The sequence below is a fragment of the Varanus komodoensis genome, unplaced genomic scaffold (genome assembly GCF_004798865.1).
Source record: "Varanus komodoensis strain SLA01 unplaced genomic scaffold, ASM479886v1 scaffold61, whole genome shotgun sequence".
NCBI lineage: Eukaryota > Metazoa > Chordata > Lepidosauria > Squamata > Varanidae > Varanus > Varanus komodoensis.
Genome location: NW_025336236.1, coordinates 509,544 through 536,133, shown reverse-complemented (window position 1 = coordinate 536,133; position 26,590 = coordinate 509,544). Strand labels below are relative to the sequence as shown.

At 37.3% G+C, this 26,590-nt stretch overlaps 1 protein-coding gene across 2 annotated transcripts; it reads left to right on the top strand.

Moving 5' to 3' along the window:
• Positions 1 to 2,520: 2,520 nt before the first annotated feature.
• Positions 2,521 to 26,262, top strand: DCTD (dCMP deaminase). 2 transcript variants are annotated; one of them, XM_044449926.1, is made up of 6 exons: positions 2,521 to 2,810; positions 12,079 to 12,190; positions 14,800 to 14,935; positions 17,871 to 17,987; positions 21,303 to 21,399; positions 24,721 to 26,262. In XM_044449926.1, the coding sequence occupies exons 1-6, from the start codon at positions 2,752 to 2,754 to the stop codon at positions 24,797 to 24,799; spliced, it is 600 nt and encodes a 199-aa protein (XP_044305861.1). In that variant the 5' UTR covers positions 2,521 to 2,751; the 3' UTR covers positions 24,800 to 26,262. The 2 variants fall into 2 exon arrangements, with proteins under 2 accessions (XP_044305861.1, XP_044305862.1); XM_044449927.1 differs by lacking the exon at positions 17,871 to 17,987.
• The last annotated feature ends 328 nt before the right edge of the window (positions 26,263 to 26,590 follow it).

The following is a 26,590-nucleotide window of genomic DNA, read 5'->3' as shown; positions in this document are numbered from 1 at the left end:
TTTGATGTCAGGCCTGACACAGTTCATCCTAACATAATCCAAGCTCCAACTGTGTCACAAACAGAAACCATGAAACAGAAATATGTAACAAGAAGGTAAGCTTAGACACAGATTATGCTGTTAAAATTGGATTATGTATGGATCTCAGAGAGAAATTCAAAACTTTGTATCAATGAATTAATTCCATGCTATCATAAACCAATTTATGAGCTTGGCCTCAGTGACTGCAAGTAATTTTGAAATAGAAGTAAAAATTTATTAAGAGCATGATTTTGTCAACTGCATCCTCAATTATCAGAAGTTCCTGGAGCTTAAAGTACAAGGCAGGAGAAATGACAGAATGGAATGGTGATCTTCAGCTCTCTGACCTCCCACCCTGCGTATTTAGCTAGACAGGTTTTTTAGCCCATCTAGTGATGGTGCTGTAGAAGAGGATGGAAGGAGACTGGAGGAAGCTCAGGATAACCTCTGTTCTAGCCTCTCCAGTCTCTTCTCCTGCTGGCTCATTAGAACGCCCACCCTGTCCTGTTCTCAGAGGTCAATTTTTCAGCTACTCAGGGCAACTCACACAGTACTTCCTATAGTGGCTGTGTTCTGGAGAGGGATGTCAGTTGGAACCCATCTTTCCCTTCAGAGGTCAGAGCACTGTCTCCAGCCTCAAAGAGGGAATCCCTAGTGTCCTATGGTCCCTCATGCAATGTGTAGGGGTAATAGGACTGCATCCCAAATGTTTTTAATGTTCTTAAGAGCTTCTAAATCTATATATGTCATAGCATTTGGGGGATCTATTTAAAAAAAAAAAACTAGAAATGACACCACTTTCTCTGCATACCTCAAAAGTAGTCCTTTTCAAATAAAGTAAAATAATATCAGGGCTGCAAAAGAAAGACAAACACTGTGTCTGCACAATCACCATGGCACAAACAATCCACATTGTTTTAAGTTGCAGTGGGTACAGGGTGCCATTTGCTTACTCATCAGAATGTAGTTTGCTGAGTCATTTGATCTGGGGTGGCATGGCCTGTTTAGGGGAAAACAATTGTCAAATAATCCAGGTTCTTCTGTTGAGTTATTTTTACATTATTTCCCACTCCAAAAGGCCATGCTATCCAAGATCAGATAATGGCACTGCATCTGACAGGCAACTGGGTGAATAGCATTGGGCATGTACCACATCTTAAAAAAACTTGGGTGATCATGCAAAGTAAGGCTTAATACATATGTTGTGTTTTACTTCTTAAAGAGACAAGCCAAGAAGATCTCAATGCAAAGAGGCCATATAAGAGTATTAGAATAGAATCCTTTCATCTGGGGGCAAAAATAATTAGGAATAGCTGGGCCAGCACTATTTCCTGAAAGGTTAGGAAAATTCTATTCCTCCATGACTGTAGCAGCTACCCCGGGCAGTTCTTCAATTAAGTTGTTCATGCTCCTCTTACAAGTCAAAGAAGTGGCTGAATTTGAAGATTTCTGATATATTGCTGTTCTTTTTTCATGATCAAAAATATACATGTAGTAAAGTGGTTCTGAAGAGCCCAAGGGGTCCATGTCCTGATACGCTTTAAGCATGACATGAATGAGAGGGAAAAACTCTTAAGTTTTATTAGGAATAGTTCAATCACAGCAAAAGGGCAATCGACCCATAACACATGGTACAATCCCTTTTATACCTTTGATGAACAGGCTGCTATGACAGACACTCATCGGATTGAAATTCCGTCTGCAGATGCTGATGAGTATATTTGAATTTTGGCGATTCCCACTCTTTTCTCGGATGATGTACGAGGTATCTAGGACAGCGAGGAATTTTGCATTCCCCGCCTCTGTGACTTGGCTTGCAGGAAACGTGACTAGCCTGCTGTCTTTAACGCCAGCCAGGTATGTCCTACACTTCCATAGATCAATAGATCACTTCCCATATTCACATTTATAATTTAATGGCTGCAACATTAAATGATGACTTGTGGCCTATCATGGATTGAACGTGACAGATATTGCTTTCAAATTGCATAATAATCACACCATCTAAATCATACTGTTTCTCAACGGAGTCAAGTCACACATCTCAATGGAGGCAGAGCAAATTTAAATAAAGTTATGTATGCATGAATCAGCCCTAGATTTTCTACAAAGTCTACTTGAACATTTTACCAACAGTACTGCGAAGATAAAGAAAGGGTCGTACTACTGCATGCAATAGCACCATTTTATTCATATACTTGTTACCACTTTCCATATGTTGCAATTTATTCGCAAGTGTCCTCTGAGTACTTTATGAGACGAGTATAAAACTCCAGGAAAATCCAATATTTTCTGAACAACACAGCGTGAAGACTACTGAATGAAATCTTGGTCCCAAAGAATACTGCTTTCCCTGACTAGATTCAATACCATTTCTTCGAAAACACGCTTTCCCTCCCCTTTAAGAAATACAACTCCCAGCATGCCTGAACGCTGGTGCTATTCAGGGACGGCAAAGCAATGCATTCCGGGTAAAGCAGTCCAAGAAGTGCTAAAAACTTTTAGCTACGTGTTCGTTCTGTTTATCCAGCTTTTAGGTTTCAGTCAGATAAAAGCTAGAAGGCATTTCAGCGGACTAGGAAGTTGCTAATACGCGCGGCTTTCAGGTCAGGTTGCACGGACTCCGCCTTTTTTCCTCCTCTTAAGTCCCGCCGTTGGCGCCAAATCAGAAGACGAGGTTTTCCTGGGCGAGCGGGCGCCTGGCCTTTTCCTTGCCTCGCTTACAGCAAGATGAACGGTCTCGGCGGCGGCGGCGGCGGCGGCGCCTCGGAGTCCAGTTCCTCCAACGGGTACGAGCGTGGGTTGCTAATGGCTCGAGTTTGGGACATGTTGCGCCTCTTATTTCCAAATGTGCTTAGGAATGGCCACTCATATAAGTTCTCTTTCCTCATATTTCGCTGGGAGAACTGAATGGGGACACTCCGACTTGAAACTGCAGTCACACGCTTCCTTTAGCTCCAATTTGAAGCGCTGTTTTCATCCCGTCTCCCTGCTGCAAAGTTTAGGAGTGAGAATTTTTAAAATAGCTGGATATTATCTTTGAGTTTCCTTTTTTAACATAGGGGACACTGATCTTAATGAAAGTAAAGGGATGAGGAAAAGCTTCATTTAAACTTTTTTATTATTATTTGAAACTTGTTTATTCTCTCTTTTTTTAAAGAAAAGTGGATATACTTCTGAAAGCGATTCGAGCTTCCTCCCTTGTTTCATTCAGATCAGTAACGTTGTTGTTAGTCGCGAAGTCGTGTCCGACCCATCGCGACCCCATGGGCAACACTCCTCCAGGCCTTCCTGTCCTCCACCATCTCCCGGAGTCCACCCAGCTCACACCAACTGCTTCAGTGACTCCATCCAGCCACCTCATTCTCTGCCATCCCCTTCTTCTTTTGCCATCTATTGTTCCCAGCATTAGACTCTTCTCCAGGGAGTCCTTCCTTCTCATTAGGTGGCCAAAGTATTTGAGTTTCATCTTCAGGATCTGGTCTTCTAAAGAGCAGTCAGGGTTGATCTCCTCTAGGACTGACCGGTTGGATTGTCTTGCGGTCCAAGGCAGGAGTCTCCTCCAGCACCACAATTCAAAGGCCTCAATCCTTTGGCCTTTGAATCCTTTGGCCTTTGGATCCTTATGGTCCAGCTTTCACAGCCATACATTGCAACTGGGAAAACCACAGCCTTGACTTTTGTTGGCAGGGTGATGTCTCTGCTTTTTAGTATGCTGTCTAGATTTGCCATAGCTTTCCTCTAACCTTATAGCAGTGCAATCTTATGAATGTTTGCTCAGAATTAAATCTCACTGCTCCGAATAGGACTTCATCGCAAGTAACTGGGCAGAGGATTCCCTAGTAAATCACTTGAACAATCGACAAGCAACGAAAGGGTGGGATTTTTCCAAACTTCAATTTGAGGTTGGTTGCTTTTAATCAATTATGGTACAATCCTGTGCAACTGGGACTTGTATGACTTTTTTGTCTGTCTTACCAAGCATAGGATTGCAACCTGAGTGAGCTTATTCTGTATCAGCTATCCTGTACTGAAAAGGTAATAGACTGATGATACAGGTTTGGAAATCCACTACCCATTCCTTTTACCCTTTCAGAATGAGGAGAGAGCTTGCTCTGTTTCCATTTACTGTAGTCTGATATACAATGAGTATTTCGAATGAGCCCTCAACAAAGCATAGAATATACTGGATGGATTCACTTAACAAACGCATCTCACAGTCAAGGTTAAGAGTAGGATGTTGTGTTGTGTGAGCTTAACTGCCCTAAGAAAAATGATTTGTTACACACAAACCTAGCATAGTTCATAAACCATGAGTTCTGTTTGTGATTAACATGAGAGCCAGCGTAATGTAGTGGTTAAGAGCATAGGCCTGGGACTCACTTGATCTGGGTTCTAGTCTGAACCATGAAGCCAGCTGGAGGATGACTTTGGGCCAGTCACAGATTATCAGTCCAACCTACCTCACAGGTTTGTTGTTACAGGGATAAGACTCAGCAGCAGGAGGAGAATGATGTTAGCCACTTTGAGTTCTTTAAAAGAATAAAATAAATAAGATTAGGTGTAATAAGAACTCTGCCTGTGGAGCACTATAATGATAAATGGGAGGAAGAAAAGTCACATGCTGAAGTTTTTATTTGTAGATTCTTATTTTTTCCCTTTATTAGTAATCTTGCAGTATACATGCCCATAGATAAGAACTAGGCATTAGCTTGGAAAAAACAAGGTTTGAGAATTACAAAAGAAATTTTTACAGGAAAAACTAGCAAAGCGGGGGTAAAAAACATATCTCAATGAGACAGAGCACGCTGAGCAACTGCTAGGGAAGAGGGAAACAAGATGGAATGCACTAGAGAGGGTATGGCTGGCTGAAGCAATGAATAAGGTGATTCCTAAGATTTTTAATATTTTTGGATATGGAAAAAAATCTAAAGCAAATGCAGCTCTGCAGCATTCTCCAAAATTAACATGAAGTCACATTTTTCCAAAGAAAATACTTCCTTCAGATGAGATACTCTGCTCCAAGCAAAGTGAGATACGTATTGAAAGATATTACTTCCTGTCGGGGTGAAGCCAATATTTATTTACTTAATTTCTACACCACCCATTAGCCAAAATGGTTCTCTGGGTGGCTAACCAAGTCATAATGAAGAACTTACATGATACAAACAATAAAATTAAATCAGACATGCAAAATATATCATTAAAAATAACAAGACACAGCAAAAAAACCCACAGCAGCCACAACTCAAGTTAATCCAGGGTTATAGTAGCAATAAAATACAATAAATGCCATGTAGATAAAAAGATTATAAAACTTATAAAAGATTGTTTTAACTATTAAAACATTGGGCAAATATAAAGGTTTTTTCCTGGCACCAAAAGGAGTAGAAAGAGCGCCAAGCAAACCTCTTTGAGAGATGATTACAGAGTTGGGGTGCCACCACCAAGAAGGCCCTTCCCATCGTAGCCACCCACTTAATACCAGTTAGGATGCATAATAGATATTACAGAGGGAATGTGATTGCAAATAACAGTGTAGTTAAGCAAGCAACTTGTAACCTCCAGATTTTTTAGGCTGGCAAATCTTATATCATTGCCAATACCGGCAAGGGCTAGGGAGTTGCAGTCCAAAAATATCTGGAGATCCATAACTCACTTAACCATCATATAGATTACATATCATAGAGAACTATAAGGGGTCTACTGCTCATTTGATAATGAGTGACAGGGTATGTCAAGTATATCACAAAGACAACAAACAGTAAAAAATATGGTATCTACCTGCTTGGGTATACAGTGTGGGATTTTACCTATGAAAGGTGACTCAGGAAAGGAGAATGAATATATAATATTCAGAAGAGTTGCCTGGTTTCAGGAAAAAGTAGGAGACATTTGGATATCTTTCTGCCTTCTCTGCAGCTCTTTGTTGATACCTTGAAATGTAAGAGTTAGGGTTGGTAGCAAGTGGTCCTGGTAGCAGAATTCTGCAAAGCATTATTTTTGACTTGTAGTGACAAATGTCAAAATACCTGCCTGAATTCTATGTGACATTCATGCAGGTGTGTAAAATAGGACTGGGGAAACATAATAAAACTAGAAGGTCTGCACTTTACAATGAACCTGCAAAATTCAGTGATTGCTAATATCAGAAATCTTTTCAAAATATATTATTTAGCTTATATTCTAAATAGCATTTTATGTTAGTTTGATGTTCTCCCAAACAGAAGCACAGGCATAATAAAGAACACAAAAATAATTAAATGCGCTGCATAGTACTGTAAATGCAACTCTCATTGTGCATTACAGGAAAAAATTACACGCTAGTGGCATTCAAGAACAACTGATTATTGCCAAAAGCCTGGAAATCCATAAAACTAAACAATATTATTTTCTATAAAGGCTTTGATTACATTCAATATTCTAAGCAGGGGGTAGTGTGCAATTTTAAAGAACACAACTATTTAGATAAAACCTTTCTATGCAAGCACTTCATCTTGATTGTGAGGCAAGAAGAGTGACAAATTTAAAGGAAGTAGCAGATGCCCTTGGATAGTGAGGGATGAAGGTTAATGTCCCGAGAAATATAACCAAGGTGACGAATGCGGGGTTTTTAGGTGGAATATTGCCAAAGTCTTAAATAGTTCACTCTCTGAGGTAAATAATATTATAAAATACAATTGAAACAGATATAAATCTTTAGTCTCTTTGTGAGTATAAAATGGTGACGTTTAAGCACAGTTTGTAATGCATTCTGGATAGGTACAGAATACATACAACTTTTCTGAACAAAGAAGCCTCATATGGAGCAACCTCATTCTAAGTAAAACCAATCTTTTATCCAGTCTACTTTTGACAAGCCTAAAGAACAGGAATTCTTCACAGTTCTAGGAAAGAGACTTTTTTCTGACTATAATAAGTCACTAAGAAATAAACGGGACTGGATATAGTTTGTTTGTTTGTGAACTACCCAGTGAAGTTTGCTGATGGGTGAACTGGTTTAAAAGTATCATAAACAGATTAAAAGCATTTTTCTATCATTGAATTACACTCTTCTAATAGAGAATTACAAAGTTCCTCTCATCCAGGATAACTTAACCTGCTAGACGCTATTGAATTTAAATTGGCTGCAAAGAAACAGAATAGCAAGGAATGCAATTCAGGTTGTTTGTTGATAAGCTTTGATATCTCAGACTGTTCAGGACTCCCACTAATTCAAAGTCTTTATACAAAAAATTAGAGCTTCTTTATTTTTCTTCTATACAAGGATTTTAGTGACAGTATGATATAGCAGTTCTTATGCCCTGGGAATTCTCTGAACTATCATGCACAGACTGGTGCAAAAGAAAGGTACAAACTTGATCTATTGTTTTCCATAAATTCAGGAAATTGTTTTGCAAATGTTTGGGAATATTAATTCAGTATCCACTGATTTGCAGGAGGTACCGGTTGGGGCTTTTTGGTATAACTAATGCTCAGTATGTACAGTATTAATATAAAATATTTTTAAGAATACTGAGATTTCTCCCTTTGTCTTTAGTTACCTATCCCTAAGCAGTGAGGAAGGACAAAATTTTCCAGTAGGTTATTTTTCTATGGAAAGAAATATTTTCTTAAATTTCTTGAATAGATGCCAATTGCACATACAATATTAAGCAAACTTGGCTGTTTCAAAGTTGTAATTAATGTGTTTCAGGTGTTTATCCTGAATAGGTATATGAAGATGTATCCATGTCACTGTAATACATGTGTGTCTCAGAGTGAAATGAAACTAATAAATAGTGGCAGTAAAATGGAAGTGTTCTAACAACCTCAGTGGAAAAGAATTGCACTCAGTTGAAAAAGATGACTGTCAAAACATCATACACATTTCTTTAAGTTGTTAAAATTATAAATATGTCACTTTTCATGGGTTTTCCCTAAATTTAAACAATTTAAGGGAAGTATATGCTTGTTTCTTTAAATTTTAAAAATATCCCACTTAAAATTTCTGCATAATATATCATTAAGAGCAAACATTTAGAAGACCCTAGGATTATTTGGATTGCCAGGTCTGAGGTTTAGAAAAGACCTTGCAGCTAAGGACCCCCACTTTCATCCCATTCACTTCACTTGCAGCCTGTGTGGAAAGAATAGCATCCATTATATCTTCAAAGACCTTGGAAATAGATTGAAAAGGGGAGGAGACCAGCTCCAGCCTCCTTCCCTTCCTGTCCAAAGTACTGCAAGTAGACCACTGAAACCGGCTATCTAGATGTTTTGCAGGGTAGGATAATCATCTCTATACACCTTCCACCCTGCATAGGAAGTCCATAATCTTCTGAGTTCAGAGGCTTGCAGGGATCTCCACTGAATTGCAGCTGAAAGCACATTGATGAGACTTTAATTTTGTTCTTTAAATATTTCAGGTCAAATACTTACGGTGTTTTGGGACAAAAAGCATACTTTTAAAAGCTGTATATACTAAATACAATTAATATGCTAAAACTTGCAAGGCTTGGCAACTTGTTACCTTCCAGATATGTTGGCCTCCCATCAACTCTAGCTAGCATAACCTATGGTGAGGGCTGATGGAATTTGTAGGCCAAAATGTCTGGAGAAATACAAGTTTCCCACACTATCATCAGAATATTTTTTGTGTAAACAGAATATTTACCTATGCAAATGACCCAGTGCAAAGAAATCCATTTTACATAGCAAAACTTTCAGAAAACAATACCCCACATAGCTAATCCCAAATATCTTTTACTATGTTTCAGATACTACCTTCACTTACCAGGATATAACATTTATCAGTTTCAATTTTTTCACCTACTATAAATCTAGTGGACTGTATCAGATGGTTGTGCAAAGAGCCTTGTATTCATCAAAGCAAATTTTCTCCTCTTTGCTTCCCCTTCTGCAGTCCTTGCTCACATGAGAAGTGTCTCCAGAGAGCTAGGGGATTTCCTGAATGGTTTGATCCATGTTGAACAATGCTGTGGAAAAGGATAAGGATGCTTTCCACTTGTACAACCATTGAATACATTCCAGTGGTTGTAGATGTCTTGGTCTATTTTTTCTTCTTTAATCTATTTCAGGAATAATCTTGACTACCTCTTTTTGCATTGATGCAAGATTATTAATTTGGTTTTGTCAAAACAGGCATACCCTGTTCTTCAAAACAAAATATAAAAAATCAGTATAGTTTAGACAGAGTCATTTTAAAGGGGATTACTAGGAAATTCGTTTGTTGACAGTGGAGTTGATTGTAGTTTGGACTTGGTCCTATAAGAAATCCTGTAAATATGTTAGTGGTTGAAAACAGTTGAAATTAATGTTTTGGTGCTGAAATAAGTAATCTGAAACCGCCCATTATGTCTTAATTCCTTGAAAGAGTGTTTCTTACTGAAACTGGGTAGAGCTGAAGTGGTTTAATTCAAATCTAAGCTCATCTGAGTCTTTAAACTGAGTCTCTGTCATGATGTAATGAACAGATTGCCTTGTCCTGACTAGTGTCTTAGCTAAATCGAATTTATACACTGTGCACCTCTTACATCTTAGTTTAGACTAAAGTAGTGATTGCCCTTCAGGTGGGTTCTCCTAGGAGTAAGAAATTGGGAAAGAGAGCTTATTCTCTGCAAGTTGAATGATATGTGTTCTCTTGAAGTTTTCATAGACATTGGTGAGGAAGTGGTATCATGAGGAAGGGTGTTGGCTCTGTAGTAGCAAAAAAGGAGTTTTGAAAATGTTGTATACATAATTTTAGCAGGAACCCAACCTTGGACTCAGCTTTTTAGTTCTCATGTAGTCTTCTTCAAATGAAGATCAGAGGAATTAATTTTGGGTTTTTCAGAAGAAGCTAACTGGTTGCCTTTTGTGCCATGAAGCCATCTATCTCCCAATTCTCAAAGTAGTTTTCAAGAATAAAGAGCAATGGTTATATGAAGAAAATGTTTAAAAGCATTCCAAAAATGCTGCATGTTAGGTATCCAAGGAGCTTCTGGGGAGAAAAAATGCCTAAGAGAGAAGCAAAGAGGAAATTGGAATTCAGTTTTTGATTGAGGACCAAAGTCAGAGGTGGAATAACACTTACTATGCAGTGGAAAAACTGCCTCTGCATTTTTACGAGCAAAGTCCATGCATGTTTATAGAACTTCTTTCTGTGTAAACATTACTTTGGACCCTAAGTCAATATTAAGCATTTTTGCCTGGTAGAAATAAGGCTCAAAATGCATAATGTATGTGAGCAAATATATTTTCAGTATACCATAATCCTAGAGCTGATGGAAACTATTAATGATTCTTTGGTCTTCTAGATTGTTTTGCAATTAAAAAGCAGCTATGGAACTGCAGAAGATTTAAACCTTAGCATAGTGATTAAGCACCAAGAGAAATGCTTCAATGTTTGTTTTCATTTTGTATGCTGGAAGAAGTAAAATAGAGGACTACCAGTGTCTATGTTCTTTGCAGGTCACTCTAAAGGAGTTATTTTAAAGCAGTCATTTTCTGTTGACTAAAATTCAGGATATGGGTGATTGCCTTTCAAGGAGAAGTAAATGAGATGTGTATTAGGAAATGCTGACACGAGAGGTGTCTTGGTGTACATAAAACCTACAAATTGAGTTTTAGATACTATGGTTGAGTGACATCAGATAAGGCTAGAAGATGGAGGATACTTTTGAGATACCTGAACCTAGGTAGAAATTAAAATGGCTGCTTATAGCGCTAGAAGCAAAATTGGAATGAGTGTAAACAGTGTTTTTAGGGTTTTTATATTGTTTCAAAAATTTGTTTAAAGGACAGCAATTTAACAAAATTATGTATGCCACACGAAGCAAAAAGCAAGACTTTCTCTTGAAAGTCACAGTCCAAGTCACAATAACTCTCATAGAAAGTATTATCTCTTTTAAGTAATTATCTAAAGAATCAGACCATGTTTTAGTAAGGAATTTATTTGAAATACTGGTTTGGTTTTTCATTTGATTTATTGTTCTACCTACCTATTCAGTCTGTCTAGAAAGAAACTAAAAGAGGAAGCACTTGACTTCTGACATTAGAATGTATGACAGCAACAATACTTATAAGATGTGTAACCAAAAAACATTTTTCAACAGATAGTTTGCACAAACAAGCCGTGCTGATGAAGTGACATTTTAATCCCTAGCAAGTGCCAGGTGCCACTTCTCTAATTACCAGTCCGAGTGTGGCTTGTTATATTGTCTGAACTCTGGTAGCATGGATTGTTTGAGGGGGAAACAATCCTTTAATAATGCCACAATAAGCTCTTAGTTATCTGAAGATTGTTTCTTTCTCAAGTAAACCATGTCATCCAGGTTTGGACAGCATGAGAAGCTGTGCCTGGCTGAGTCATTAGGGAAACATCTCTCAACATGTTTCAGAGTTTGTGCAAACTGGTTCTGTGACACCACACAAAATGTTCAACAAAGGATGTTTCACTTTCTATTTTTACTTGCTTAGCTATAATAAATGAAATTGTTCCAGGTGCTTCCAATTAATTATAGGTATTTTTGCTGAAGTTAGTTAAGGTGCAATTCTATACGTGTTTAGTCTGGCTTGGGCATGCTGAGAATTATGGGACTTTTTTCTGCCTAAAAATGCACAGGACCGCATCCTTAATATTGGTAATGTTGGAGCAAGGAAAATAACCTTTCCCATCTTTCTTCAAAGAAGGTAATATTGAGGGATAGATAATAGCTAGCATTGTGCTGCTTAAAGACTGCAAATTGCCACTTTAAATGAGATAATTCAGTCTCCTTTGGCCTTTCTGGTTTGAAAAGCAGTGTTGCTCATAAGACACTGGGCAGATAGGAACACTGATATTCTCCACCATTAAATTCTTGATTTGAATCTATAACCTTCAGGGTCAGATGCTGCTCTGTTAGTTGTACTAATTAAACTCTGGTGCCACTCTGAAATTTTACATCACAGTAATTGACTTATTTCCAAAGACTCAAACACTGGGGTCAGAGTACAGCCATTAGAGCCTTTAAAAAAAAAAATAAAACAGTTCATGCAAGTCACAACCATTACTGTCATTTTATTTGATTTCTGTAGGTATAGTTGTGAAACGACCTGTAAAAAACGTGATGACTACCTAGAATGGCCTGAATATTTCATGGCTGTAGCTTTCTTGTCAGCTCAAAGAAGCAAGGATCCAAATTCTCAGGTAAGAACATGGTCTGTGGGCAGGCATTGATTATATATTTGTTGCAAAATCATACTGCAGTAAGTCTTTGGTCATACAAAACAATCCAGTTATTAAATTATCCCACGTTACAGAAAAAGGAGACTTTGCTTTTGTTCTATTTTTACTGGTCAAGTATTAACTTGAGCTACTTTTCCCTGGGAATCTTACTTGGCACTAGACAAGAAATTAACCTTATATTGACAGATAATATGGTTGAAATCGAGATTGAGATTAAAGTTTGTTCTATCCATGTAATTTAGCATCTTTTCCTGGAGATTCTAACTGCTTCTTCCATTCATTAGTATACGTCAAGATTTAGGAAAAGATCAACTTGGCCCACCAAGTGCTATTACAATAAGCAAGTATGGTTGGTGAAAACTTAACAACTTAGCTTAATGAAACATTGTTAAATGGATATCTTTGATTATATTTGAAATTGAAAATAGGAGAACTTACTATTTAAAAAAATATGAATGACTTATATGGGTTGGTAAGTTTATATGTGTTTCTGTATGGAGTTAACTATATTTGATTAAATGGAGTTTAAGTCAGATGAAACATTAGTGAGTTTAAAGAAAATTGGCTTAAAGTTATCACTAAGCAGAGTAGGTAGGATGCCCTTTGAGATGTCAAATAGATCCTTTTGAAGTTACTAGTAATTGTGGTAGTGAGGAAGTTATTTTTTATTAGAAAAATGGATAGATTTTGAATTGTTTAGAAATGTTTAAATGGAAATTTATCACTGAAGAAGAAAGTAGATGTTGCAATTTCACCCAACCTGGAGAAGCTTTCCTTAAATAATGGTCAAGAGAAGCAGGACTTTGTAAGAAAAGATGGGATTGATTTTACCAATAAAGAAGATGGAAGAAGGAAGATAGTGACTTCTATCAAATTTGGAATTACATTTTTATTTGGCTGGAGAAACGGGACTTGGTTTTGACCTAAAGATGTTTTCATGTTTTTATAAAAGGATTATAGTACGATCATAGAATGTTAAAGGACATGTTGCAGGGGGCTGACCCAGTAAATCTGATGTGTGTGATGATTGATATGTGTAGTTTTAGTTTAAAATCTTAATTAAAAAGTATAAGCAAGTATATGGTTGAGACTTTTGTACCTGTATGATTTTCCTTCTTTTTAGAATGGTACCCTTTGAATGAGATCATTCAAACTATTCAACTATATCCAGTGATGCCTACATTTTCAGTGTAGATGTTGCATGTCACCCAGCCCAGTTGATTTAGGTTTTTGTTTATCATTCACATGTAGCAAACCATAATGTAGACAAGTTGTTTCTCAGAGACTTAAATGCTTTAAAATGAAGAAGAGTGCAGGCATTTTCATCTTGCATGCCTGTCTTTAATCTCTTATTAAAAGCTGAATGAAAGCTCACTATTCAATTGACTTACATTTATTGTTATGCCCTTTAAGGAGAACTGGAATGTTGCATGGTGTGCTTATTTATTAACATTGGTTTTGGAATGTCCAGGATGCCTTACAAGAAATGAAGCAGTTGACAACATTAAAGCATAGTGCTAAAAGCAATCACACCAGAAATAAAAATACATTGGAGATTAAAACCTGGGGAAATAAAACAGCTTTCACTTAGTACCTATAAGAGTTTAAAGTATGCATGAAGCATTGTTCCTGGGAGGATAATTTCACAAATAAGGTACCAAAACTGGAAAGATTTTCTTGGGTTGGGGGTACCCCAGGGAGGACCTCCTTATAAGATACTAGAGTGTGGGCAAGCTAATGTGGAATAATATGTTTCCTAGATCCCTAACTACATACAGCTTTAACGCTAATCACTTTGACTTTGAATTATTCTCAGAAATCGAACTTTTTAAGTACTGGCAAAATGTGTGTTTAACATCCATTATCAGTTAGTAGCTTGGTGGCTGGCACAGGTTTTAACTAAGTGGTTTCCAGTCAGACTTCATGTCCAACCATGAGATTACCAGGGCATGTGTATGGGATAGGTTCTACCAAAAGAATGATAAGACATTTATTAAGGTACAGCATGTAGTCCAGTGAATTTTCCCTGGATATTTTTGGAGCTATGCCAAAGTCTTGAGATAATCAGTTTGTTAGGAAGAGCACCAGAGATAACACTCTTAAAGCAGTTTTCCCTGAGTATATTCCATAAATAAGAGCTGCTTTTGTGGTTAGAGCTGAAATGGTTTTCTTTACTATAACCTTTCAACATCCATTTCAACGTTGTATTCAGTAAACAGTATAGCTTTGGCACCGGCATTTTTAAATTTATGAGTATCTTCAATTCTGAAAGTGAGGTACCTTGGCTGGACATGGGTGCTTAAGCTCAGGCTGCCACTATGCAGAAGAGGTTGCTGCTGAAGTAACAACTTTAGCTGGTGAACAGCTTTCTCTGTCATTGAAACTACTTAGTCTGTAATGATAGCAGAATCAATGAATACTCCCAGATCACTAGACCCATCTTATGGTAGGAATGTATCCTCATGTAGAATAGGTTGAGGACAACCAGCTTGAACAGACAAACCTAAGTGAATACTGGGTTAAAAATAATCTAGTTTATAATGGTAAATAAAGTGTTTCTATGATTTTAGGTTGGTGCATGCATTGTGAATCCAGAAAACAAGATAGTTGGAATTGGCTACAATGGCATGCCTAATGGATGCAGTGATGATGTGCTACCTTGGGCGAGAACAGCAGATAATAAACTTGACACAAAGTATCCCTATGGTAAATTATATCTCCAAATTAAATAACTTATTTCTATTTTTTTAATTAAGGAATACTGTTTACTTGGTAATTTTTTTCTTTCATGTTTAAGCTTTCTTTTCTCTTGATTATAAGACTAAAATTAAACAAAATTTGTATGCTATCTTCCTCCAGAGAAAGTGATGTTCCCCTTCATTCTTCATACAGCATTCTACCAACCTAACCAGATTCTGCTTGGACTGCTAGTCACATTTATTGAGCTGCCAACTATTTATCTCTTTCATAGTTTTCAGGGCAAATTTTTCAGCTGATTGGTTTCTTGTGGATGGTTTCCTTCAATACTGAGATTGTATACTTTCTGATGAGTACAAAACTTGTTACAAAGTATATCCTGGGATGCCTTCCTAATCTTTGCAGTGTATTATAGCACTATGTCCTTTAATTGTATCCTGATTTTTAAAGGGTTAAAATGGAGCTTTAATTCAAGGTAAACCAAGGTTACACAGTAAGCCTTTAACTTACTGTGCAACTCTAGTGTGTCTCTTCTTTCATTGCTTAACAATTCTGTTTATTCAAATATATAATCAGAAGATTTTAAATGTCCTTTAAATATGTTATAGTAGTGACTTTTTCAGAATCCTAGCCAGTTTAAATCTCTTTGTTTTGGATGATTGAGAAGTTGAGTTTTGAAGGCCTAATTTATTTTTGCGTTAAGTCAAGACAGAGTGTGTTTTTTGGTTCTGTATCAGATGCAGAAGTTGAGTTTAGAGTTCGATTGCTGTTTGCACAGCAATTTGATATAGTGCCCAATTTACACTTTGTTGCATAAGTGTTTACTTAATCAAAAGCCTGCCATGTATAGCAACAATTATTATTTGTGTAAGAGCTGACACTGAGCTGTGTTGCTTCTCAATATTACAAGTGAGATTCAGAGCTTGATTAAATATTGTTTATATTTTATACTTCCCAGTAGCCAAAGCTGTCTTTTAAGAAAGATGTAGTATAAGTAAGTTACTGCACTGACTGAACTATGGAAAATAAAATTTGTCTTATTTGTCTTTCAATATTTTTATTGAAAATAAAATACCAGTATTTTAATTTTAATTATGTTGGGATATATGCCACATTTTATTGCTTTTTAATATCACTTATATAAGCAGTAGCATAAAATCTCTAAGCAGCTTATATAAAAATATATAAAATGTGTGTTTAAAATAAATACAATCCTGTAGCCTTCTGACACTGTGTGAAGGGCCATAGGATAACTTAACTCTTAGAAAAACACTCCAAGACCAGAGTCTTGTGTCTCTGACCATGGATGGCCCTCCCTCTGTCTTTCCAGCAAGTGTTTCTTTCCATGTCATCTGGGTTCTGAAGATGGACTATCATCATCAGAGCTAGCATAGTATGGGGTGGAAAGGAGGACAACAGTGGGAAGAATGAGGCACCATTGTCCTTCAAGGACTCCCAGTGGTGCCCCCACCTCTCCTCTAAAAACATTTAGATAGTTAAAATTGGTCAAAATCCACCCTATTAAATGTTTTGGAGGATGAAGAGAAAATAGAGGTAATCCTAGCCTCTGTGGTCTTTCCATCTTTCAGTGGATGCCTGTAATGAAGAATTTGAAGATTTATGAGCCACCTTATTGATGGCACCCCTTTGTGTTATTTGGAAGTAAGCAATTGAATGTATGTTCCAAACTTACTGTGAATATGTTTATAGTTCTTTCATGAATTTTGAAAGTATTACTGCCAGATTTCCACTGGCTAGATCATTCATAGGATATCTTGAAATCTACATATACAGTCTGTTTTGCAGTTTCGAACTGGATGTTTTTGCCAGAAAACTGTTACTCAAAAGTTACTCAAAAGTCAATACATAGGACTTCAGTTTTCAATGGTGTTGCAAAATTCTTCATAAATTTGAATATATCAGCCTGGATCTTCAGAATTGAAATACAACTAGTTCTGTGCCTTCAAGGTCAACAGATTTCAGAAACAGAATACAGTGTCATAATGTTCCAAAGAAAGCAGTAGATGTAAAAAATAAACCATACCCAGAGTTTGCCTGCCTTTGGATCTTGGTCAGTGACTAAAACATGCAGTCTGTTTCCAACCAGAACATAATTCTCAAAATAAGATGAACTGCTTAACATACTAAAAGAGTGCTATATTATTGAACATATGTACTTCAAAAAGTTTTTTCTTCCTTATAAAATTACTGTTTTTTCTGAAGTTCCTAGTGTGGTGCTTATTGGGAATTATAAATAAATGATTCATTTTGGGATTATTCCAAGTTGACCTTGTAGGTATCAAATAAGTGTCTTAATAGGCACTTCAAAAGACTATCTTCTCAGGCACTAATGATAATGGTAACAGCACTATATGATGTCTAAACTGTGTTAGTGCTATTCACTTTTTCTTAAGCTTAGCTGCTGTTCTCTTACCTGGAGGCAAGAACTGCTTGTTTATACTTCATAACTCCCTCTGCTCTTAAGAACACAAAGTACATTTGCATAATCAAAGGAACATTCCTATCCATGCATGTAAACACATAAATGAGCTCCTTTATATTGGCAATTAGATGCTCTCTGGGAGCACTGGTGCTGTGAGATATTGCCACACTTAGGGTGGATGAAACTACTTGGCCTTCAGCCTATGGCTTTGTTTTGTCCTGTAGGTGTTCATGAATGGCCATGTTAATGTGCTTAATGATTTCATTACTCACTGCAAGCTTGGCCAGACTGCTTGACCTTCATTGATCTTGGTATTTCTGGATTATTTCCCCTCCCTTTCTTCCTCTAAATTTCTCTCCTGTGTGACAAATTGTGCTGGCTGTTTGCCTCTGGAAGGACACAGGCATTTGTAGCGTAACACTTTGTTAAGTTTTAGATTAATTACTTACGTTAATGAACACACACATGAATATTTGTTGGGTTCTTTTTATGTTTAATCAGTGTGTCATGCTGAACTGAATGCCATAATGAACAAGAACTCTGCTGACGTGAAAGGCTGCAGCATGTATGTTGCCTTGTTTCCATGTAATGAATGTGCAAAGCTCATCATCCAGGCAGGTAAGGAAAGGTGCCAGCTTGATTTTTCAGTACTGCTGTACTGCCTGTTTGCGGGTACCTCATCACCAGTGTATTTGGTTTTCAAATTGTGGCTGCTTAGATCTGAATTAATTGCACTATCAACCTTTAAGGCACTCCTTCTGTTTTCTATACTTGAGTGGAGCCAGGTTTTCCAGTACTAATTGCATCCTCTGTGATTCTTAGCTTGTTTTTAATTTAAGTTTGCAACTTCCTAGACCAAGAGCTGCCAAGGAACTGTGCAGTCATTGCATATAATTACTGTCAATTTACACTGCTCTGACACTTTGTGAACAGAATATAGGGGGTGGGGAGGGGAGAATAAACTTCGTGTAGCTCAAGATCTCCTGGGAGTATATATGTAACATTTTAATTTGAGCATCAGACATGGTAGGCACTTGAAGATTTTATCTCTTTGGTCATAAATGTCATAAGACTTCTAGGATCTCTCTTATAATTATGTCTTTCATTACAGTAGTTATAAATCTTTCCCACTGCGGCAGGTGCACTGATATGATGGGTTCTTCCCCACATTATTAGAATAGCAAAATGCTTGTCATTGGGATAGTGTTCAGAAACATGTATATTTTGTAGACTGCTGAGGTACATCTCTAGTTTTTTTAGTGAGGGTAGGCCACCCACCCTTAACAATGGTATGCGCTTGCTGTGCCATTGTCCCTAAGTGTAGTTCTATTTTTTGAGAAAATGGTAAAACACAAATTTTGCCTTTAAAGATTTTTTGGGTTCAGACCCTGCCATATGCAGCTAGGCTGGAAAAGAATCTTCCTATATCTTGAAAAGCTACTGCCAGTCAGTATGCATAATACTGGGAGCATAAAGCTGCCAGTGGCTACTAGTCTTGATGGTTATATGCTATTTTCCCTATCAGTTTGCCTCTGTATGCCAGTTGCTGGGGAACATGGATGAGAGGATGCTGTTGCACACCTGTCCTCTTGTGGTATCCCCATGAGCAACTGGCTGGTCACTGTGATGAGAATGCTGGACTAGATGGACCCTTGGTCTGAACCAGCATGACTGTTGTTAAATTTTTACGATCAGTTGTTTGATTCTTCGCATGTTTCCCCTGCAAAAGTAAAGTGCAGCCCTGCACTTAGAGAAAAAAAGACTTTACCCTCATTGGATACCCTCATCAGCATAACTGTATTCTAGGTTTTGTTTCTTGGGCATGCTTAAGTGTGATGGAATATTAAGAGAGTGAAACCAAATTTTGAGATAAGACTTTGCATTGCAATTGTCTCAGGTTCCATACTGCCACTTGTCACAAATGGGAGAGCTTTAGCCAGGTTATAAATAAGACTTTCTGGTAAAAATTTAAAATCATTAACTGTATTGGTTTGTCAAAATTTTAGTAAATAGAAGAAAGGGAGACCTCTGCAACTATTTACTTAAACACATTTAAACGTTATCAGAACTAAATAGTGAAGAAGGAAAAGGGATACATTCAATATTTATTACACAGAAGAGCAAGTTATACCTATTAATGGCATCAGAATATGTTCTTTAACTCATGGCTATGACAGAACTACTTAACACATAGTGAAGGGCAATTATAAATGTCACAAAATACACTATAAATGTGAAATAAGAATCTATAAAATAAAATGTGTAAGGTACATAAATGTAAAAGTATCTAATAATAATTGCCCTTTTAGTGAGAGCCGTTCATTGTAGCATGTATGCATTTTACAAATAATAAGGTCTTGGAAATCCTTACAAGCAGCATTCTTCTTCCCTAATGTTTTGAGAGAAATAACACTCCAACAGGGGTAAGATTTCCAAAATGTGCCAAAACAACTATGCATAATAAATATATTTGACATTGTGGGTATTTGTTTTAAAAATAGTAGTGAAATAGTTGAAGCAATCACCATTACAACAGTCTCCTTGACAAATATTGTACAGGCTCAATATCAGTTCTTATTCTTGGATTGTGTCTGTCACCATCTTTCAAGTGTTCAGGATATGACCTTAATTTGACATGTTGATAGACTGGAATATGAGTAGGATTGGGTTTGGCACACTTATACTGAATGGCTGCAGTAAATGGAGTGGAGGAGTAGTGGAGACAAAGGTAAAAATCTCAAGATATGAGTGCTTTGAAATTGCCCAGAATCTGCTTTAAGTAATTACATGGGGCTACCCTACTGCGTTTTTAAGGATGTATTCACAATACATACAAGGATGTATTCACAATACATACAAGAGAGATGTCTCTCTTCAGAGATGTCTCCTGTCTTTCAGTGCAAAGCATTGTGCACGCTGATGGACAGTAATAGCTTCAAATTCTGCAAACGGGAATGTCAGCAAAGTAGAAAGCAATCAGATAGCAACAATTTCACAGTTGCAGTTCATTGTTGATCATGTAGTGTTCTGTATATCGCTTCCTCTATTATGCCCCCCCCAACAATCCTACAGTGCATCCTAGAAAAAAATAACCTTTTTTGGATTTTCACCCTTGCATATGTGTTGGACCTGAGAATCCACCCACCCCTTTTTAAAACCTATAACTTATACAATTCTTGTCTTACTTAGCAATTCTCTTCCTTTCCATACCAAGCAAGCTTGTCTTACAGCAACAACTATTTGGAAAGTTACTCACCCTTTGCATCTGTCATGCTGGATTTTGTGATGTTGTGATGTTGGGTGACCTATTTTAGTGTTTTTGTAACATGCAGTGTGAGCTTGTCATAATGCTTTAACTGCTAAAAGAAGTTGTCAGCTTTAACTAATACTGGGTAGGTTATATAAAGAATACATTGAATAGGACACAAATCTATGAATATTGGGTTGGATCCAAACACGGTCATACCTAGCATAGACCCACTGAAATCAGTGTGCTTAAGCTATTCAAAATGTGGGTCTCAACTTGAGAAAATTCCCCATTCTTACAGGCAGAGTCTCTGAATAATGCATTTCTTTGTACAGATATTTCACATTTTAATGTTTATTTAGTCATTTGTTTATTGCTGCCCATGTAGTAATAAACCTAAAATTAAACTATCGTGTCTGTGATCAACAGAACTCTTGTTATTGTCTTTGGCAGATGGGGCTGTGTGCAAGAAGTGGTCTTTTCTGTAACCAGTTAAAACCCTACTGAACAGGAGGGGTCACTTTATTGGGAACACAGGCAATTTGATAATTGGGAGGTTCTATCATGTCTTGGTTTTAAAAATTTTCTAAATAGATGACTTTTTGGCTGTATATACCTAAATCAGACCTTTCTTTGAATATACTTAAACATATCTATTTAGTTCTGGTATCTGCTCATTATTCTAGGTATAAAAGAAGTTATTTTTATGTCAGACAAATATCATGATTCTCCAGAGATGACAGCTGCACGTCGCTTATTTGAATTATCTGGAATTGTATACAGGTGAGACTGTATGTAGGACATGTACCTTCCATTTTCCTTTCATATGATTCTGTGATCTTAATTGTGCTTTTATGGAGTCTCATGCCTATTTAACAGATCTTGGAACCAAGATCTGCAATCCTAGAAGAAACCATGAGTTATGTGTTGGTTTGGTGGTCATTTTTAGTTTCCACCTTGCTAGGTCATGATGACATGGCAGCCTGCACATAGGTTCAGTAAGTATGGAAATAAGGTGATGCACAACTGGCACATATGAGGCAGGAAGAACCATGATGACATTTCCTTCCTGGATTGTGCAAATCTTCTCATGGGCTGTGCAACTGAATGGCCATAGAGATGTGACATGGAATCACAGAACTGAGAAGCAGAGGCATGGTGGTGCATTTTGAAGTTCAAATGTTCATCATGACAGCCCCCATAACCATGTTGCTCTGGCAAGTCCAAAACATCAGCTCTATTATTCCATATCAATTTACCTGATTTAGAAGATTTCACCTCCACCAGGAGAGGGTGTGTTTTTTGGGTTTTTTTTTTAAACTAATGGATCTTAAGTACCTTTTCCAAACTATGCCACAGCAAAATACTTCAAGATACAATAAAGAACAATATATTGTTATTGGCAAAAATTAATGGTCACCTAAGGTATTATGAAGATTGTTGTTGTCTGGCCAAAGAGCTTCAGTCCATGGGCCTTCAGTTAAGAAGAGGAGGAAGAATATCAACTAAGTTCAGTGGGAACAAGAAATTCTGAGTGGGATGGAAGACAACTTCAGAATCCTTGCTAATAAAACAGTGCCAACACTATGTTCCTGAGCACCCTAAGTAAAACACATCACTGCTGGGAGATTGTTTGGGTCAAGTCTCTACTCAATCAAGGCTCAACAGTGCATGATGCAACCAGCAGCAGTACAAGATGTCGTGCTGCCTGTGTCAGGAAGATGTATGCTATTGACTCCGTTGCCTTCTCTTCCACAACCCTGACCACCCCCAGCCTGAATGCTATGCTTTGAGGAGCAGTTCTATAAAGTGTAGCATTGTGAAGTGGCCTGAGAGATGGTCTGTATGGGTGACCTGTGTAGAAGCAGCCTCAAGTGCTACCTTACAGTGCAGACTTTGAGGAAGTGTGGCAGTTGGGAGTGAGCACTTTTCTGGAATGGTCACCTGCCTGATCTCTCATTCAGGGAAGTCTCCACGAGTGCAACATCAGGCAGGAGATCTATTGAGAGAAGCCACCTACCCACCTGTTTTCTTATTCTGGGGGATTCCCATGAAGAAAGGATTAGCCAAGTGGCCCCACAGAGAAGCCACTACCCACACAATCTCTTGCTCAGGACATACTTCCGGAATGAGAGATCAGAGGGTTGGGCAGGCTACCACTCCAGAGAGTCCACCCACCTAATCTCTTTCTCTGAGCCCTTTTCCAAAGAAAGAGGAGACACCAGCTGCTTAGTACATTGCTATGTGTGAAGCTGTAGAGTGAGAGATGTATGTGGTGGGATAGGCAGCTGCTGCTTTAAGGAAAGCCCTGCTTGTTGCTTTCCTGCTGTGGCACTTGACAGAGCTGGTGAGCAGGGTCATTGAGCAGAGCAGCTCCTCTACTGGCTATGCCACTGGGGACAGGAAGTGGGGAATGATCTGTTGTCATCCATTATACCCTGGTCATAGGAGGACTGGCCCTGGATGCAACTATAGTATCCCCGACAGACCGCCATCCAGCCACTGCTTAAATACTGCCAGTGAAGGAGACAGTATTGTTGAGGCAGTCTGTTGTATTGTTGAATAGCCCTTACCATTGGGAATATCCAGATTTTTAGTTGAAATTTGATTCATTGTAATTTTCACAGTTTCTTGCCCTGTCCTGTAGAGTAACAGAGAGCAAGTAGAGAGGTACTTTATTCATTCATTTGTTCATTCATTTGACATATTCCATAATTAAATTACTCCCAAGGATTCTCTAAGTGGATTGTAAAAATACCAGGTGGACTGCCATTGTCTCCTGGTAGGTTAGACACAGGGCTTAGAGCACAGCGTCCTAAATCCTTAGTCAGAAGCACAGAGTTCAGCAGGACATACTTCAAGGGAAAACTATGTAAGATTAGGGGCTCTCAGAACAGTTTTTGGCTCTAACCCTTTACCTATCTCTGAGGCCTTTTCCAGGCTAGCACCCCTACAGAATCTATAGCCCAAAAATAAGCTTAGATTTTAGAAGGTACATAGGAAGGTAAATGTGTTCAGCAACTCAAGTGATAGGGTTACTGTGCTGTAGTAGAAGGCTAATTATTAAATCTTCAATAACTTAAAATGTTTTATAATTTAGAAATTTCGTAAGTTTACGTGTGTAACAATTCTGACTGCAAGTTTTAGGAGACTGATAGCTGCTAGACTAAAGCAGAGATTATGAATCAATGAAGCAATACTTCAAGTTCTGCTCTAAAGTTCTTCAGTGTCTACTGTGGGTACTAGGTGAAACAGAGGTGTATCTCATGTTACTAGTAAAATCTTCCAGTACAAATTCATGGTAAGAGTGCCTCCAGCCATTTCAGCTGATGGGCTGGAGGGCTGGATCAAGTTTGCATGCGAACATTTTCCCAAACTTGTCCTTCATTGTGTTGACTATTTTTGCCTTCAGTATTGATTTGTGAGGATATGGCTGTGTTTAATGAATCTCTAGAACTGAATTGTCAAGCTTAATGAGACACTAAATCCACAATATTTGCATAATCCTCTGTTTACTGGTACATTGTAAAATATATACACAGTCCCCAAATACCTTTCTTGCTAATTGCCGCAGCAGATGCTCTAATGATGTAAAAGGATAAGCTTTGTTGGTGATATTAATTTTACAATTGTAAAGTTGTAACTTTAAAATAGTATTCTATTTTCACAGGTTTATATTTTCTCTTTCTTGAATAATGCAGTTCATTTTCCCCTTTGCTCTAAGATTACTGAAGCAAACTTTGGAAGTTTTCTATGAAAAATTGGCAGGGAAAAAGATATCAAATGTTACAGAAAACTGGTTACATGATGCCACCTCCTGCAGCTAAGTTGTTAGAAATCCTTTGACTCCTGGCTAATTTATGAACTCCAATAGCTGAAGAACATACAGACTAAGCAACCCCATGTGTCTTTTTGTCTTAGTCTTTCTTGTTCGGGTTTCTCTCAGTATGGTGCACTATAATTGGCTCCTATAGAGATAAAACACAGAGTGAATCCAAGGATATTTTTTCCTTCTTAAAATTTAGTTGGGAGCCAAGGCAAACAAAATGTTTAACTACTTCACTAGCTAATACTCATTTCTCTCTCTCTTGTCGTTATTTTTAGGAAATTCAAACCAAAGTGCAGTAAGATCATCATTGATTTTGATTCAATTAACAGCAGACCAAGTCAAAAGCCTCTCTGAGTTACATCTAATTAAATCTCTAGAAGATTGTGATTATCCTTTTCTTAGAAGCTGCTAATGCCTTTCATCTTGAAGTTAGGCATAACTTTTTAATAGCCACTACAGTTTAACAAGACATCTAAAGACTATATTGGATTTTGATAATTTTGGTGTTCACTGGCATACTTGTAAACTTTGGCTTCCAGTACTTTGCCAAAACTTCTCTAAATGGAACCTTTAGGTGAGATCTGGATTTATGTATGAACAATAAAAAGCTGCCTTGTTTTTTTATTGATTATCCAACTAACGATCTGACTGGAGAAAACTTAATTTGCATGAAATAGCTGATGAAAATTGACTTATTCAGGAAAACTAATAGACACCTTCATTGACATCACTTTAAGAGACCTGTCTACTAGCTAAGTAACTCTACATAGAGTACAAATTAATTGAAAATACTGTATTTCAAACAATATGGTTATGCATTTCTATAAGAGCCAAAATATTGTGTTTTGTGAAATCTATCCTGTGTATTACACCTTGATCTTTTACCAGATGTTCATCTCTTTAATTGCTTCGTCTGTTGCACTGTAATACGTGAGCATGTGTTCAAAAATATTTGAAAAATGTTTCATTTTGGATACAGTTTTAGAATACCTTTAATTCTATTTCCCCAAGACAACTTCCATTTGGTAAAAGATAAGTGAATAAATCATTAGGCTTTCACCTATGGGGCCCTGTTTGGAACTGATTTTAATGTCTAAAAGGAAACTCATTTGTTGGTCTAAATTTCGGCTAGACAATACAGTGCATTACAATTCAGGAACCAGCCTCTAAGGTAACTTAATCACTACTTTTCCTCTAAGGGAAATAAGGAGATTCAGTCCATGCTGAGGTTGTACATGCCAAATGTTATAATTATACTTTTAGCTTGCTTTTAGTTGTTAAAAACTGGCCTTTTGCCATAAGTTTCAGGAACATTGGTTAAAGCTATCAAAAGCTTTCAGTATCTCCCCTTCAATTTGATTTTGGGGGAAAAAATAAATATGCCTTAATTGTCTTTGTGTAGAAAATGTTTCTGATCTCAAAGGTATTTGTGTGCTTTCTAAAAAAATACTGTAATGTGGGCTCTTGTTGAAATATTCTGTATATGAAGACATTATGTAATTTGGCGTACTACCAGTATTATGAAAGTCTTATTAAAATCCTACTTTGTTGAAGTAGACTCATTATTACAGTATATGCTTGGCTCTAGAGGGCTTCTGTTTCTGTAATCATATGCAAAGTGTGTTTTGTATATTTGTGATATAATTACATAAAGTGTAATGATCAAAAATTACTTTGTGGCTGAAAAAATATCATGCTGTGATGGCAGTTATATGTGAACTTTTAAAGATATTTTTTGGTCTCTAGCCACTTGAATTGCCCTCCGGCTTCTCCAGTCTTCCATCAGAAATTTGACTTTAATAAATGTATCTTCTCTAGATTTTGTTTTTCTGTATTTTAAGGGGAGGAGATCCTATAAAACACAACAACCTCATGGGGTTGCAAATTGCTACTGATTCTTCCTGATTTTCCTAGGGTATAAGAAAGGGAATACATACACAAGAGGGAAAAATGGAGCATAATATGAGTTATTAAGAGCACAAGCTGAGAACCTCTATAAGTGCTAGGAAACAGCTTATGAATGAATGATGTGGCCCAGTGCAAAGTAGTGTTATTTATACTGTCTCTTGGCCTACTTTACATTAGGGCTAGAAGTGGTGGGCTTTCTGGCTAAACATGTTTAGGATAGGTTGTTATAGAATTAAA